The 17,396-nt window shown below is 47.6% G+C and overlaps 1 protein-coding gene across 2 annotated transcripts in view; it reads right to left on the bottom strand.

The window, feature by feature from the left end:
- Window positions 1–794: 794 nt before the first annotated feature.
- The window catches only part of MTMR4 (myotubularin related protein 4), a 48,931-nt gene continuing 32,329 nt past the window's right edge, over window positions 795–17,396 (bottom strand). For both annotated transcript variants that reach the window (XM_080983994.1, XM_080983993.1), the window contains 13 exons: window positions 17,064–17,160; window positions 16,007–16,120; window positions 14,984–15,180; window positions 13,989–14,117; window positions 13,302–13,413; window positions 11,102–11,297; window positions 9,769–9,954; window positions 8,468–8,638; window positions 8,226–8,380; window positions 6,135–7,386; window positions 5,360–5,470; window positions 4,624–4,712; window positions 795–2,720 (listed from right to left, as the gene is read on the bottom strand). In XM_080983994.1, coding sequence (XP_080840120.1) covers window positions 2,543–2,720; window positions 4,624–4,712; window positions 5,360–5,470; window positions 6,135–7,386; window positions 8,226–8,380; window positions 8,468–8,638; window positions 9,769–9,954; window positions 11,102–11,297; window positions 13,302–13,413; window positions 13,989–14,117; window positions 14,984–15,180; window positions 16,007–16,120; window positions 17,064–17,160 — 2,987 coding nt within the window. In that variant the 3' untranslated portion in view covers window positions 795–2,542. The remainder of the gene's footprint in view (window positions 2,721–4,623; window positions 4,713–5,359; window positions 5,471–6,134; window positions 7,387–8,225; window positions 8,381–8,467; window positions 8,639–9,768; window positions 9,955–11,101; window positions 11,298–13,301; window positions 13,414–13,988; window positions 14,118–14,983; window positions 15,181–16,006; window positions 16,121–17,063; window positions 17,161–17,396) is intronic.

Raw genomic sequence — 17,396 nt, 5'->3', positions numbered from 1 at the left:
AATCAGCAGGGTTCCCAAGTAGGTCTGAGCCCCCACACTTTAAAAAAGGGGGAATATTTTAAGATGGCTTTTCCAAAATATGCTTTAGTCATTTGTCAACTCAGGCTTGGTGGCATGGGTTAGGAAACCTCTCCTGTAAAAATGCCGCTGCAGCAATGGCCTCCCAGTGCTTTTGCATGTCTGGAATATGCCCTTGAACTGTGACTGCTTCTTTACTTGCTGGGGTGGAAGCATGTGTCTGTGTGGAAATTCTGACTTTTACATGGCTTCCCTTCTGTCCAAAGGGAAGAGTCATATCTGTTCCTCCAGCCACTTTTGCCTGTGGCCCTGCCCAACACTGGCATACATACAGCCCCTGGAAAGTTGCCCTGTGAGGGAATGCAGACCTTGGACCAGCTGGCTGGGGCTGATGGGAACAATTATCGAAAACATCTGAAGGGCACCAGGTTGTCAAAGGCTGTTTGAATGATTTTATCTAAATGGCTTTGTTTTGCCCGAAAAGCCATATAAAAACATTGCCTGCCATGTGTTGAATATTCAGCTGGAAATTTCTCAAGCCAGGGTCCTGTGATTATTATTTTTCTGCAAAGTGCTGTGGAGTCCATAATGGCACTGCCCCCAGCCTGCTCTTGACACAGATAAATTAAGGGCCCTCTCCAAGCTGTTAACCACTAACCTTTTCTTTTGAAAAGCCATTTTTTCACCTAGGAGAAACAGAGCAGCCCCGGTTATATCCTCCTCAAGGAAGATCATTCATTCACTCATGATTAAATAAAACGGTCCAACAAAGCAGCACTAATATAGAGATTTTATTCAACTGTATTGAATTTCTTACAGCACATTGCCTGTCACAAAGCTATTGATCTGATTTTGGAGTTGTTTTTTGCCTGAAGACAGTGACACAAATTCATGAGAGCTGAAAGCAGTTTTGATTAACCATGACTTGGGAGGGTCTTATTCTACTTTTGTTTTCGGATTTTTGTTCAACATCTGTGCAAATGAATTGGAACCAAACCTGAACTCTTCCTCCTACTTCCATCACTTCACATGGACAAAGCTCAGAATATGGCAAAATCGGAGATCCCACCTTTTAGCAATATGAGGTGTGTGGTGTGTTCTTTTTGCTCCTTGAAAGCTGGAAGAAACCCTCACAATCCTGTTCACTCTACAAACCCCCCCTGCAGATGTACTACACTTCAGGATAAAGTGATCATGAACATTGCACTCATGAAAAGCTGTGGAAATGTTGGCCGCATCTCACTCCCCTTTTGTAAAGCATGTAAGTGCTCGTTTGGATGGAAGAGAAAGTATTAGGGAAAAGTAATTGATACAGTCACTGAAGTGAAGCATCTATAAATCAAGAGAGACATTTCCAACAAGGGGGTTTATTGATGTCAGAATGAGCTGGAGAGCAGTTTTGTGAAGGTGGTGATGATGATGATGATGGCCTTTTATATTACCCCTTGCAGCTTCTTGAGTGACAGGAACAGGAAGTCCCTGACGGCAAGTGTTTGCCGCCTCCCATTTGCGAAATTGGCATTCTTCCCTCCCTCCCTCCCACCCCCCACTTTTGTTCTCCAGACTACAGTTTTTAAGTGCAGAGAGAAATAACATTAGCAGCATTTTGGACTGAAACCCTCAAGCACACTATAAACAGCACATTCCAGGAGGTAAAGAAAACCTACACAGACTGCCCCCTCCAGGCACCAGGTTTTCAGGATAAAAGAGCAACCAGAAATAGACACAAGTGCAGCAGTAAGGAGTGGAGGAGAATGACACACTGTGGTGTAGATCGAGGGAGGCTTGAGGTGTCTCCTGCGAAGACGCCAGGCGGGAACTGGCTGCCCAAAACCCACAGAGGGCAGGAAGTGTATAGCAAGCCAAACTTAACTGCTTTCCACAAGCAACAGCCCAGCTGCCGGGGCAAAGAGTCTTACTCCCTGAAGGGACACAGGGAAGGGGCAGAGAGAGATGCTCTGCTTAGTATGGAAGTCCCCGCCCCAGCTCCTGCTTTTTGTACTAGTGCTGGCCTTGAGCCACTCAGGGAAGTGGTTGGCAAGCCGAACACAACTGAGACGTGACAGACACAGCCAGAGTGAGCTCCTGCAGATGTACAACTCTGAGGCTGCAGTCTTCTTCTTCCTTGCACAAGTCAACCTGCCTGCCTTTGTGAGGTGGGGGAGAAGAGGGTCTGGTTCTGATCATACCTTCCTATTGCTTTTGGGAACAAGGCAGTTGTAATCTGCACCACATCCCTCGCCAGCCCTCTGAAGTAAAGACACCGCGGTCTCCGATTTAGCCTCAGGTCTTCAGACCACAAACAGTACCATGAGGTGGGCCATATCACACTCTTTAATCCAATTTCCTCATCTCCAATACACGGGGCACCAAGTGGGGAAAATCGCCAACAGTGCATACAAGGCTTGGTGATCAAGTGCTGCGCTACCGACCTCCTCAGCTGCAGCAGAGGCAGCCCCTCCCCTTTCCTTCCAGTCTGCAAGTTGAAAAGGCCAGGCCTTGACAAGTTTTCCTCTGCTGGCGTTCAGCTAGAAGCGGTGGCAATGGGCTTCTTCAGATGCTGGCTCATAAGTTCCCTGGCACGGGATACCTGGATGTGATCGTAACAGGTGTTGCAGACGAGGACCGGGTCATAGAGCTGCTGATCAGGAATGGGCAGCTTCAGGTGGCAGCAGCTGGCACAGAACACGTTCCCACAATTCCTGGGCAAGGAGTAAAAGAACACAAGGACAGCTGTGACCCTGGAGCCAAAGTGGTCCGGTGTGGGGAGGATCTTGTCTAAAGAGAAGGGGGTTCTGTTATCTTGTTTGGCACAGTAATGAATCAGACAATGTCATCCAAGCAACCCCAGGTATTCTGCTGCACTGTGGTTCTTCAGTAGCCCCTGTGGCCTAAGGAACAGACTCTCCTGTGGGGGCACTGGGAATATAGCATGAATTAACCAGAGCTTCTTACATCTGCTATGCACTAATTTTTGGCTTATAAGTGGGAATGGAAGAGCAGTTGCTTGCAGGGAGTGCCCATAGCTCAGCGGCAGAGGACATGTTTGAATGCAGGAAGTGCCAAGTTCAGTCCTTGGCATCTCAGTGGGGCTGGGAGAGACCTTCCGCTTTGTATGTTCACATAAAGCTGGGCTAAAGCACTGACAGCTGATTTAGCCCACAACTCCTGCTCAGAAACCTTTCATCCCCACTCTCATTTTGTCCTCCAAGCTTTCCATTTCAGCTCTGCTTACAGTACTCCACTATCTCCTCACAGAATTCCATCTTTGCCCTTTCCATCTTTTTTTCCCTTTCTGTAAGGCCTTTCGCTTCCTCATGTATGCTGACATACCTGTACTTTCTATACATTGGGCCAAAAAAATTCCTAACTACACATGTCAGGGGGTTGCACCAGATGATCCTTTGGTCCCTTCCAACCCTACAATACTATGATTCTATATACACTGATGGGGTCTGAGCAAGTGGTGACTGACCAGGAAAAGGATCTTGGCGTTGTAGTAGATAGCTCAATGAAAACGTCGACCTAGTGTGTGGCAGCTGTGAAAAAGGTGAACGCCATGTTAGGGGTCCTTAGGAAAGGGACTGAAAATAAAACTGCCAATACTGCCAATGCTTTATGGAATTCTACAGTGCAGCCACACTTGGAATACTTGTGCACAATTCTGTTCGCCACGCCTAAAAAGGATATTTAAGGGCTGGAAAAGGTTCAGAAAAGGGAAACCAAATTGATCAAGCAGATGGAGCAACTCCACTTCAAGAAGAGGCTGCAACATTTGGTGCTAGGGGCTCATCCACACGTCCGTGCGCCCCACCACTTTCCCCCAGGGAAACTTGTGGTTTATCGCTGAATCAGAACAAACATTTGTTCTGACTTAACACTAAAGGAGTGGGTTTTCCAGGGGGAAGCCGTGAGGCAAAGGCAAAACCACTTGGACCCATGTCTAGAAAGCAGCAGACAAAACTGCTTGGAAAGAAGGACAAAATGGTCTTATTAATGAACACATGAAAAACAGACACAGACATCCCTCCACCCCTAGGTCTGAACCAGCGGGGCTCTCTTCTTATATACCTATTATTTTATCTTGGTTATTAATACTACAGTCTTGTTAAGGCACTGATTTAGTACTTTCAGGAAAATGCTGTCATCAGCAAAAAACAAAAAAAGGACTTAGTGGATTGTAATCCCACAGAGTTTTAAGAATGGCTTTTCTAGGAATATTCATTATCCAATTTTTCATCCTCAGAATCCTAAATTTTCCTTGTAAAAGCATAACATCAGGCAAACTGTTTATACAATTTTTAAGTATAAAGGATGTAATCTAAAAATACTGATGTAGTGAACATCTTTGTTAATTTCCTGAGAGCAAAACACCCTACACTCTTCCAAGCATTTAAGCAAATGGTTGGCAATTACACTGGCCGACCGTCCCATCCTTGCCAGGAAAGAAACCATTCCTCCTGCTCTCCAGTGGGGAATTTGCTGCCCAATCCTTCTCAAAATTCCATTCACCACGAACATTTGAGATGTAGTTACTGAACTGAGGAGAAGAAAAATAAAACAGACAACTGACAAGGAAAAGTCATAGCAGTTGCTAAGCGTTACCTGCAGTGGTGCCTGCGTTTGGCTAACCAGAACTCACAGTCACAGTTAAAGCAGTGTGAGGCCATGTGGTCTGGAACCCAGCGAGTGACCTGCAGAGAAATCACAGTGTGTATCTGTTAGTTAGAAGGATATTCGTATACAGAGTCAGGGAGCAGCATTTACTTGGCACATTTGAAAGCTTTGCTTGGAGTTCTGTGTTTCCAGCACTTCCAGTTTCAGAAAAGTGTTTGATACACAGGAAACAATTCAGAAAGGGGCCACACTGACAGTTTAAGATGGGGAAAAGCAAACGATGAGTGTTTTCTCTAGAAATAGGAAGAATGCTGAGTTTTCAAGCATCAGAAAGGATGTCAGAGAATAACTGCTCCTTGGAGTAGACTGGCATTCCCCAACCTGGTGCCCTCCACAAGTTTTGGACTAGCACTCCCATCAGCCCCAGTAAACACAGCCATTGGTCAAAGATAATAGGAGTTGCAGTCCAAAACATATGAAGGACATCCAGTTAGGAAGTCCAGAGTAGACAATAAGGGGTACTTCTAGACATACAGTTCATTAAACCCTTAATACATCCAGATATAGTGAAATGCAAGAGAGTTTGTAACACCAGATCTAGGATGGGGCAATAGCAGACACACACAAAATAATGGAAATACTGAGCTTCCCATGTCATGCTACCCATGTCAGCCATGCAGCTGCTTCCCATGTCATGCTAGCCAACTAAAGAGATGCAACAGACTTCAGTTTCCCTTTTATCGACAGGCTCCCAGCTTGCTTCAGATAGACAGTCTTCACTGTGATCAGAATAGAAGTCCTCATTTTCACTGCCGTCCGATTCCTTGAGGCAGGTCTGCAAGGAAGGCCATGACAGCCATTAGCTAATCTGTTGCATATCACACACATTTCCACCTCCCCCTGAAACCTCAGTATCCTCTAATAGTGAGTTGGGAATAATTACGCTCACAGGGGCATCGGAAGCTGCCTTGTATCAGGTCAAGCCAACTGTCCCATCTACCCCAGTATCTACTGTAACCAGTAGCACTTCTCTAGAGTCTTAAGCAGAGGGTCCTTCCCACAACAGCTGCCTGATCTTTTTATAACTGGAGTTTCCAGAAATGGAACTAGGACGGGACTTCCACACGCAAATCATGAGCTCCCCCACTGAGCTACAGACCCTCTTCAACCAACAGAACAGTGGAGTTGGAGACTGGGGAATTCTGGAATGCCTCTGTTGGAAAACAGGAAGAGAGGGGGAGACAAGAGGAGATGCAAGCAAGGAACAAATGATTCTCAGAACTATGTGAATGGAATCTGGCAGCATGTACGCCTTATCTGCTCCACCAGAACCTCACAGCATTGTAGCTATGTTCTGCTTGGAACGCACTAGGAGACAGAGATGCCTCTGAGGCAGGTGTGTTGTTGATGGCCTTTCAACTCCTCCCATCTACAATTAAATGATTGTGTGCCTTCCCCAGGGGCTGCTGGAGAAACCACACCCGCAAGCCATCACTTACGAAGTCGTCTTCGTAGTCCATTTGCGGTTCAGCTGGAGGCGGGTAGCAATGGCGAATGTCCAGCCTGAGCTGCAGCTCCCGCACCTGCCTGCGTAGTTGCTCAACCTCCTGCTTGTAGGTGGCCTCGATCTGCCGCAGCCTGTGCTGGATCACGTCTGTTGGGAAGGGGAGCCCGTCGTCGTCTAGGTAGAGTGGAGGCACTGGGGAGGGGCTGCTCGGTGGTGCGTGCTTGGAGCCGAGGGCCTGCTTCAGATGGCAAGGGAGCCACACCTTGCTGGACTTCCCAGCATAGCCTGCGCAGTGGGTGCCGGAGTGGCTGGAGCAGCCAGGGGGCTTTGCACTCTCTTTCAAAGGCCACTGACCACTGAGGCACAGTCCAGAGGCCCAGAAGTGCCTGCTGCTCAGCCTCTTGTTGCAGCAGCCATAAGAGAGGAGCCGCCGGGGACCCACGTCGCCTCCGGGGAGCGACGTCCCCATTCCCTGAAAGCTGTCCCAGCTGGCTCCCAGGAAAGAAAATTCGCTCGTCTGGCTCTGAGAGATCCCTTTCCGCCACAACTCCGGCTGAGCCTTCCCTGTCTGGCTGCCCTCTTCCCCATGCCTGACGCGGCCACTCTTGCCATCCTCCTCCTCGTTCCGGCATCCAGGAGCATCCTGCCTTGGAACACTCGGAGCTGGTGGAATCCAACGGGGGCCACCCACTGAAGGCTGGAGGGAGGTGTCAGGGCAGCAGGGCTCTGCAAGGTCCAAGGGGCCGTTAGATTCCAGGCCAACATCTTTTGCATGGTTGCAGAGGAACTTTCCAAGCTGCTCATCTGTTCCAGTCACGTCCCCCAAAGGCTTCTTCAGCTGAGAAGCGTTTTGAGCGGGGCAGGGACCTTCCACTGCTTCTGGACTTGCTCTGCTTACAGTTTCTACCTTGGGAGATACACTGTTTAATTGCTGAGACCCTCTATGGTCTTGTGATGTCTGTGGCTGCTCAGTTCTGTTGTTGTCAGAGTTTCCATCGCTGGCAACAGGCAAGGGGTGCACTTCTTCTTTTTCTTCCTGCTGCTGTGGAGGCACCTGGGGAGGTTCCTCTCCCACACTCTCTTTGCCAGCTGCCGTCTCCTCAGCACCAGAATGCCTGGGCTCCAGGCTGACCCTGACATCCTGACAGTGGTTGTTCAGGTTTGGATCGCTTGATGTGCGGGTCAGCAAGCTGCTGGGATCGCAGGCAGAAAGAAGATCGTCCATGGATCTGGTCTTTGGTAATCTGGAACCACAAAAGGCAACCTTAGGCACTGGAGAGAAATATCTCTCTGCCTGTGGAGGCCCTTGCAGAGCCTGAAACAGGATATGGGTTCACCATGGACGAAAGCAGCCAAGTGGCCAGAGCCTGTCCCCACTACCTGACAGCCTGCCAACTAGTCTCTGGCCCCACATCAAGTGTTTATGGCCAATGGAGAAAAACCTAGATATTTTCCGAAGGGCTTCAGAGGCCTCACTGTTTCTAATGGTCTCTTTCTTAGATGTTAATGCTCAGTAAACAGCAATTAAGACTGTGTATCTCAGAATGAGATACAACCTGAACAGGTTGAGGGGACCCTCTGAATATCAGCAACCATTTGGATAAGAGGCATTCAATCCTTACAATGCACCTCGGCATTTCAAAATATATCTTATACGGTCCTTTCTCCAAAGCTTTGACAAAATCAGTAAAGAAATCACCATATAAGTAGAAGCATCCTTTTTTGGTGTGTTAGATTTAAATGTCAGGTTCCTGATAAGCACTGACATTAACAACTCTTCCAAGATTTTTTAGGACAGTGGGGAACGTCAGAATATACAAGTGGATAATGTGATGGAATACAAAGTAGGTTGAAAGCACCAGAACCTTCCCTTGGACAAGACCCACTGTATATAGTGGAAACGGAAAATATATGGCAAAATTTGAGCTATGCTCTAGACCTAGAATCATAGAATTGTAGTGTTTGAAGGGACCCAAAGGGTCATCTGGTCCCACCCTTTACAATGCAGAAACCACAGCTAATGCAAGCAGGCATCCTTAGAAACCCTGGTGCAACTCACAAGACAAGGGGCACTTTATCCTACCTGTCAAGAGACCTGCTGCTAAACTCCTGGCTTTGGGATCCAGAAGGCAGGTAGAGGTCCATGCCCTCTTCTCCAAGGGGGCATGGGGAGGATGCCGGGAGATACACAGCCGTCCAGAGGTGCAGGGCTCGCACATGGCATACGGGGTGCAGCACCTGCCATGGAAGGTGGAGAAAAGCAAGCTCAGTCAGGGCAGGACCCCTTCCCCCTCCTCCAGCACCAGGGGTGGGAATCCCACTCACCTGTTCGCTACCAGGCATGTAGAGCAGGTTGTGGAAGTTCTTGTTGCCAGCTCTCAAGAGGGACCAGACCGAGCAGGTGCGCTTGGCGATGTTGTGGATCTCGCGCTCACAGGGACTGTTCCCCAGGAAGGTCCCATAAAGGCAGGAGTAGGTGTGCTGCACCAATTTCACCTGGAGGAGATGACAGGAAGGGCTTTGAGTTAAAGCTTGCATGAGCCCATCTCCGGAAGAACTCTTTTCATGTTTCTGTGTTATTAAAAAAAATATTATAGTCTGCAAGGAGTCTCAGGACACGGTCAGTAGAAATAAATATATAAGAGAAATAAATGTTTATAGACTTATATTTGGAAACTACCTGGAGTCTTCTTGGCCCTGTGCGCTCACACTTCAGATGCTCATGATTAAAGTATAACTGAAACTAATGACTGGACCAGCCTACCTACTGTCAAGGGCAAGAGAAAGTGTGTTGCATGAAGAAAGGGAAAACTGTGATGTACTATTTTACACAATTTGAACTCTTCATTCTCAAATTATTTTTTATTATTAATATCTGATATTCTTTGATTATTATTATTTAGCCTGTCTTTTCCCCGGATAGGGTTTCAAGGCAGCTTACACAAATGAAAAGAACACAGATAAAATACAAGCAACTAAAAAACATATAAAATTACAGTTAAAAGGTAATTAAACTCTAATAGAATTAAAAGAATATAAACATTTAATCTCTTAAAATACAGGTAGTAAAAGAGCACAGCACTGTTGAAGGCCCTTTCCTGAAAAACCAGTCAGTTCCCAAAGGACTGTTGGAATGGAACAGTCTTCAGCTGCTGGGGAAGGACAATGACAGAGTCATTCTGGCTTCTCTAGGAAGGGAGTTCCAAAGCCTGGGAATTGCCACTGAGAAAGTTCCCTCCCACCAAGCATGCCTGTGAAGGTGGTGGGACTTAGAGAAGGGCCTTTTGGAAACTCCGTAAGCCAAGTGTCTGATTTATTCTAGCCTACGTATTCTCATGGGGATTGTTTATTTAAAGGTGGATATGGGCACCAAGTTTCAACATCCTTGGAGCAATCACCATTGTGCTAACTCTGCTATGAAAGAGTAAGAATCTCTCTTCCAAACTTGTCTCTCCAACAAAAGCAGGATGCTGTACAAATAAAATGATGAATGAATGCATGATTTATTCTTCAAACTAAGCTCTTGTGAGCCATCTTGACTCTCCCATTAGAAAGACCAGCCTGTGATAAAATGATGGGTCTACTGTGATTTGCCCCTCCCTAGGCTGTTGCAGGCTCTCTCTTACCAAGAAAGCTTCATTGAACTCGAAAAGGCAGGGGAACTGCTTGAGCAACTGGTGGACAGAATCCAGCCACTGCAGGAAAACGGGGCACTGCTCGTTCTGATCCTCCGCCTTCTCCTGGTGTCCACAGCGATCCCCAAACTTGTGGCCATAATCCAGCCAGTCTGATTCAACCAGCACCTGGAAACCCTGCCAAGAGGAAGGAGAGAAATGTCATCGCCGTAGACCCACTGGGCAGGCTGCAATGAAGGGGAAGGAAGCTTCTAGGGCTGCCAAAGTCATTCCTCAGATTGTAACATTCCTCCTCATGTCCCCTCACTGGTGTTTCCAGCACAACCCCTTGCCTTAGCTCAGCGGCTATAGTTCAGCGATAGAGCACTCACAGTAAATCCCAGGTTCAATCCCCAGGTAGGGCTGGATGAGACTCCCTGTTTGAAACTCCACTGCCAATAGACAATACTGAGGTAGACAGACTAGTGCCCTGACTTAGTATAAGGCAGCTTCCAACCTTGAAAGGTCTCCACAGCCTTGCTCTACCCCATTCTTCTGCTCTCCTTTCCATTAGATCGCTTCCTGTGATCTTTAGTCCCAGCTTGGCCACCAGAAAAATCCCTTGATTCCATATACAACAATATCCATTCTTCCTTGCTGCTTTGTATGCTTGGAACACTTTTCCTAGGCAAATTGTGCAGTGCCTTCTCTCACTCATCAGATCCCAACTCAAAACTCACCTATTCATTGAACTGTAGAGTTGGGAGCGACACCAAGGGCCATCTGGTCCAACTCCCTGAAATGTAGGAAGTCTAACTCCATGTTACTGTATTTGCCCACTTTCACCCCTTGCTGTCCTCATCTACCCTTCCCCCACCAGCTTCCTTTTGTCTTCCATGTTGTTTGTTTTAGACTGTAAGCTCCTTGAGGGCAGGGTCCTGACTACTGTATTCTCATTCTGTAAGGTGCTGTGTGCCTATCTAAAAATAATATGAAGAACCATTTATCCGACCAACTTTATATGGCCGATGATGTCCTACTTTCTTGATTGGGTAACACTCCAAAATAAAAAAAGAACACTCTTTTTAATTTCACAGAAAGGCACAAGCTTGTTCCGGAAGAGATAACAAGGTGAAAGCTCACTGCCTCCTGTGGGAGATTGCCCTATCAGTTGGAAAAAAGAGACGCAGAGGACTTGGGAGAAGCTCGAGAATAGGTTGTGCTTTGTCCACTTTGGACTATTATATAAAGAGGCCAAAGCAAGAGAATGCCCCACCCGCCCAGGTCAGGTTCTCCTGAAAACTGCCCTTTCATCTTATGTCAACAGGCAAAAGAGATATGATACCTCCATTGTCCGGTAGTAAGGGTCCAGAAGGATCTTTGCCAGGGTGACAATCTGTGGGGTCCTGTCCCAGCCGTCTGAGCAGTGAACCAGCACAGGGCGCCCCTCTCGGTCGACAGCATTGGAGACCAACACAGCTGCCTTCAGCATGACAGAAAGGTGCTGCAGCCACTTGGTGCTCTCCAGAGCCGACAGCCAGCTGGAAAGGGACACAGGAATGGGAGAACATTAAGCTTCTGACAGATCTAAGGGAGCTGTGGGGAACCTCAGACCAGGGGTGGGGCAGGGAGCAACTGCTCTCCAGGCCCCTCAATTCAGCCCTCACTCTCCCCATGCTACCCCCTTCTCTTTCTCAGCCACACTCCCTCTCACACAGCCACCCTCCATCACTGGCCCAGCTCCTCTCCCTCCTTGGCTGCTTTTGCCCAAATGGAACATGTCCTTGAACTGGGATCCTGCTTCTGGCTGTTGCATGGCTGGAAGCCGCTAGTGTAGAAAGGGAAGAGTCATATCCATTGCCCTACCCACTTCTGCCTCTGCTCCCAGCCACCACTGGGCTGTGACCCCCAGAATGTGGCTCACAAGGGAATGTGGCGCTCTAGCTGACAACCACCCCTCAGCCCTGTCCTATCAGTTGTCTCCATGACCTGCTTCATCCAGAAATGCCTCCTCTTCTCTTTCAATCAGTAGCACCCTCATCACAGCCCACAAAGTTGGTTGTCTGCAGGGGTGGGTTTCCAGATGCAGGGCCGGAATGGCCTTGCATCAGATCCAACAGTCTTGATCTTTTTTAACTAGCTTCCCCCCAACCTACACCCTGAACTATCCTAGCCCACTCCTGCCCTTCTCTGTTCATGCCTCTTGCCTTGCCTGGGTGGAGGATGGAGAGAGGTGTGGAAGTGTGTTTAGACACTTCCCTACTGTACAAAGGTACTAATTATATTCATTGCCCCACCCACTTTCCAATTTGTCCCCACCCCCCAATTGGCATATGGCCCTTGGAAGGTTGCACACCTTCCAACCTGAATCTTCCCTCCCCTGCTTCAAGGGTTGGAAAGTGAGGATCCACAGAGAGATCGACAGCAGATGCCACCTTTTCCAAGGAGAAAGCTCCTTACCAAGGACATGGCATGCACTTGCTGCAGCTGCTGGCAACCAGCAGCAGCACAAGGAAACAGAGAAAGCTCCCTCCTGCTCTTCAGACTGCTGGCCCTCAATAAGCTAGGAGGAAACATTTCCATGGCAACAGGGGAAAAGAAGAGTGATGTGATGAAGCTGGCCTAAAAAGACACAGCAGAAAAGGCAGGGGCAGAGAGAGCAGCTATCAATATTGAGGTCATTGCCCTGTGGGGTGGAAAGGAGGCAAGAGAAAGCGGAGCAGCTAGGAAGAGAGTGGCCAGATCAGATCCCCCTGCCCTGCAAAAAAAAAAAAAAAAAAACACAACAAAAAACCCAGAGAGACACTGAGACATAGTGGAGAGACTGTCAAGCCCTGGGTTCAAATCCACGCTCAGCCATGAAGCTCACCATGTGATCCTGGAACAATCACCTCCTCTCAAATTCTCATGGTTGCTGAAAGGATGAATGGGGTGATGTTCTGAGCCACAAGCCCACAGGAGGACTTGTGGGAGTGGCTGGGTGCAGGGATAGCCAAAGAAGGATGTCAAAAATCAACAGAACGGCCAGTTCTAGGGCTTTATTAAAGAAGGTGCAGACTTACAGCAAATCAGCCTGCCAGGTCTCCCAACCTTTTACAGACATGGGACAGACACCGCAGCAAGGAGATGCCTTGCCTGTGCCAAAGGACCTCTTATCACTTCACCTGACCAGATGAGGGCATAGGTGGCAAATACCCAAATCTTACAGGTAAGTTTCCCTTCTGGGCTCAGAGCCCAGCACTCCAAACCGCCCAGATAAGGAGAACTTCAAAGCAAGGCAATTAACCTGTATCAAAGCAAGTGAATATGAGCTCACCGTTACAACAACTACCAGTTAATTATGGGGTGATCTTAACTACCAAGATGGCGTTTTGCAGAGCTTCTGGAACAGTTTGCCTTTGGTTGAACACAGGTGGGGAGGTGTTGGGCTGTGCCCCTGTGCTATCCCATCCTGATCAAGAGGCCCTGGGAAGAAACCTCACCCCAAACTGGAGTTAAAAGCTATCAGTCCCATTAACCAACTGAAAATGCCGATTGGAACTTACTTGCTAGGGTCTGGCATCTGACTGCAGACAGCCCGCAGGTACTGGAAGCTGTTGCGGATGGAATGGATGTTGGCCATCCCCATGAACACCACTTCACAGTTTGGGTAATACTCTGAAACACAGCACAGAAAGGGAGGGGGTCAGCTGGAAGCTGATGCTGGCTGTCAAAGGAAATAGCTCACAGCAAAAAAAAAAATCTTATTCTATTTGTTATTGACAAACTAACACATAAACCTGTAAACAGTAAGAGAAGCATACAAGGAACATATTCGGTATAAAAAACAAATTACAGAGTTGCAATTACATATATCAAAGTATTTAACATGGGCCTATATAACCCAACCACAACAAGGCATGAATAATGGGAGGAATGCTTAAAATCTGACCACACATCAGCAAATGAACCCTCCAACTTGCCTTACAGCCGACCCACTCACAAAGAATAGCATGTGTGTGAATGAATGAATAAATGAATAGCAGCAGAGACTTTTCTGAAAGGACACCTTGTGACTCAGTTGTGGCAAAACAGGTTGGATTTGCCCTGGGCACATGCTCCTTTCCTCTCCCATCCCCTCCTGACAAGTCAACCACAGAGCTGGAGAGCTGGGGAGCAGAAAACCACACCAGCACTTCTATTAGGGACTTTGACTCATGCGCCGCCATTGTGTGCTCAAATGCCTCTCATACCTTCACATTCACAGCCTCCTCCCTTAGCTCGGTTGGCGACGGCGGCAGTGTAGGACCGGGCATCCAGGATCAGCAGCTTCTGAGGTGTCGCTGAACTCTCCACACTTGAGCACGCAGTCAGAGATGAATCTGCAAAAAGGACAGTTCAGTCCCCCATCTCCCGATCCATGTCCTAATTCTATACAATCTGCCCAGCAATATGAAATTCAGAAGAAAAATAAAAAAGCGGCCTCAGAGTGAACTTGAACAAAAGTACCAACAAAGGATAACTAAGCAGCCTTTGCCTTCTTTGCAGTCATAATTCTCAGGAGCATTACATGATGCCATATCTAGAATACTATTTCTGGTTTGGGCCTTGTGAACAAGTGTTCAAGGAGGAGAAATTCAAGCAGAAATTGGGGGTTGCAAACAGAGAGCAGCTTTCAGGGATAAAGTAATGAGGAAAGGGTATAACTGCACTCCACAAGTCTGTCAGAGGCATAACAAAAGATGACAATGAACTACACTCTTTAAACAAAAACTGTAGGCGCAACCATTAATGGCATTACACTGGCCATTAGCTGTTTTGATAGGGAATCAGAGGTTGGCTTGCGGCCTTCTCTCTGTGCTCTCACAACACTCCCAATTGCAGTGTGTTCAAAGCAGAGCTGGGGGGGGGGGGACGACTTATCAGCTCTCATGATTTGCTTTTTATATGGCTAACTGGGATCATAATCTTGGAGTCTTTCTTTCCAGCTTCTGGCAGTAGCTGCCCTCCTAGAACCTTTTCCTAGCAGAAAACCAGCTTGTGGCTTTATTTGCACAATTCCTATGTGGAACAGGGATAGGACTAAAGAGAATTCTGGGGCTACAATTTTAATCACACTCTTCAAGAAGACGCTAGAAGTAAAGCCAGGCCCATGCTACCATGGTCAAGGGACCATCTGCCGAAGGGCGATACAGCATTTAAGCAGCAAAAGTTGAGAGATGAGAACATGCCTGCCTGCCTTACTTACCAAAACCAGCATCACAGGCCTCGTTCCCATCGCTGAGCCCAGAGTGCGGGGTCCCCCCTGCCAGCCTCTGTCCAGGGTTCAAGGCACAGGCTTTGGCGATGGAGGTTACGAGGTACTCGTCATCAGCGTTGCGCCAGCCCCACCAGCTGATCTCCGGCTGACTACAGCGCGCAATCACCGCCCCGTTGCGCAAATGTCTGGAAGAGAAATCAAGGAAGCCCACTAGTCCCAGAGTACATGGACCCATCTCAAGAAGCCACAGCTTCTCAGCCAAATAATAAGGATATTTTTTGATCAGAGGGTCAGGGAGAAGTAGCATTTCCCAGGATCCCATGAAAGAATATGGAGCCTTATTCCATACTGCATGTATGATCTAGTAGCTGGACTAGATGACCCTCAGAATCCCGTCCAACTCTACAATTCCTATGTTTGCAGCAACCTTCCACAATGCCGTACCCTCCAGATGTTTCGGACTACAAATCCCATGATCCCTGTCCATGGCCTATGCTGGCTGGGGATGCTGGGAGTTGTAGGACAGAGAGACAGAGAAAGATCTGCAAAGCAACTTGTGGAAAAGGTCCTCCCTGTTAGTTGAGTTATGAAAATGCAAAAATTATCAAGAAGGTAAATTATGTGTCAAAGACTAGACTATGTGCTGCAGATGAGGGTACACAGCCCTGAACTCACTCTCTTTCTGCAAAGGCTCTGTACGTACAACACCAACTAAATAACAAATAAATTCCCATAGCGACTCTAGAACCAAACCAGACAGCAACAAGGATGGTAAGGGTTAACACAGAATTGTAGATCAGACCATGAGCCTACAGATCGTCTAGTCTACTTGGCCAGAAGGAGGACAGCCTATATCTAAAAACAGATGAATAATCCAATTTGATCAATCTTTGGCTGGTAAGATGTAAGCAGGACCATGGTTTGCAGCCTTCAACCCACAGAATCCCTGTGATTCCCCTCAGCTGCCACTGGATTTGCAACCTTCTATAGTTTAAGCATTCTTTTTTGTACCTATACACAACTGCTGGAATTCGCTTCCACGATCGAAAGGAAGCCACGTTCTCCAGCTCCTTGTCAGTGATCCAAACAGGAACCAGGAGTTTCTGCGGGTAGCTGGTGCACAACCTAAGAAAGAAAAGATACAGGGAGCTGACCATGGGACAGGAGTGAAAGAAATGAGAGCAAATTCCAGACCTTATTTTTTTAAAAAACCTGCAAGGCCGTACATGTTTGGAGAACCACCAAGAAGAACTTCTGAAATGTACAACAACAACAACAACAACAACAACAACAACGGGCTCTTCAACTGGAAATAGAAATAGAAGGGGAAGAAAAGGGATAGGCAATCTTAGGTGGTCACAAGTGGGGCGGGAGCAGGGGGCCTTTTTCAGCCCAAGGGCAGCACTTTGGACCTGGGGAAACGTCCAAAGGCTGCATGCCAGTGATGGGCGGAGCTAGAGGCAAAAGTGGGTGGGTCAAAGATGTGACTCTCAACTTTGTACAACAGGATGCATTCCAATCACACAAAACTGGAATTTTTGTGGGTTTCTACACACCACACACACACGTGTGTACACACGTCCTCTCTCCATCCAGACCAGCAAGAGGCATTGTCTCTGTTCCTATATTATTTGTTTCACGTTCCTATATTCTAAAGCAGGGGTTCCCAAACTTATTTGGACCACTGCCCCCTTGGGTTCCATAAACTCATTCCCAGTGTCCCACCCTAAATGAAGCATTATTCAGAATAGCCGTTTGGAGGACCCACTATGGAAGATAATAACACAATAAAATTCAAAGCAGTAACAATCTATTGCACATTTATTCAAAATCCAATTAAAGAATTAATTCAACAAAGCTGATGAACTTGATCCAGTGATGCCAGCTTTTTCAAGTTTAGTACTCATATCCACCTCCAGCACCCCCCTAGGTAATCTCACCCTTTGGGAACCACTGTTCTAAAGGGATAGATGCCTAGCTAATGAAATGCCTAGTTTGGACAAGGCGGGTGAGGGGCTGCAGATTCTTTTTGCCTCTGAAGATGGTGAAGCCTTAATCGATGACTCACTTGTAGTTGTTATTGATGTCAGAAACCCTCCACACATTTTGCAAGTCAAAGCCCATCCGAGTCAGCTCCATCTCAAAGCGGTATTTCACATGGTCTCCTGCAAATGGATAAGCAGTTTTTTAAAAGTCAGCTCAAGCACCAAGTGCCATCCAGAAGTTTGGGACTCCAGCTCCCACCATTCCCTGTCAAAACTCCCACATGATGCTGCAAAAGATGGGAGCACAGTCGTGCTGGCTGGGGCTGATGGGAGCTGTTGTCCAAAACCTCTAGAGGGAAACCAGGTTAGCAAAGGCTGTCAGAGCACAGCTCTGTCTTAAATTGGTGACGAGGGGG

This window comes from Podarcis pityusensis (genome assembly GCF_964106645.2).
Source record: "Podarcis pityusensis genome assembly, chromosome: 15".
In the NCBI taxonomy this organism is placed as follows: domain Eukaryota; kingdom Metazoa; phylum Chordata; class Lepidosauria; order Squamata; family Lacertidae; genus Podarcis; species Podarcis pityusensis.
The sequence above is the reverse complement of the archived record's forward strand: the minus strand, read 5'-3'. Positions and strand labels throughout refer to the sequence as shown.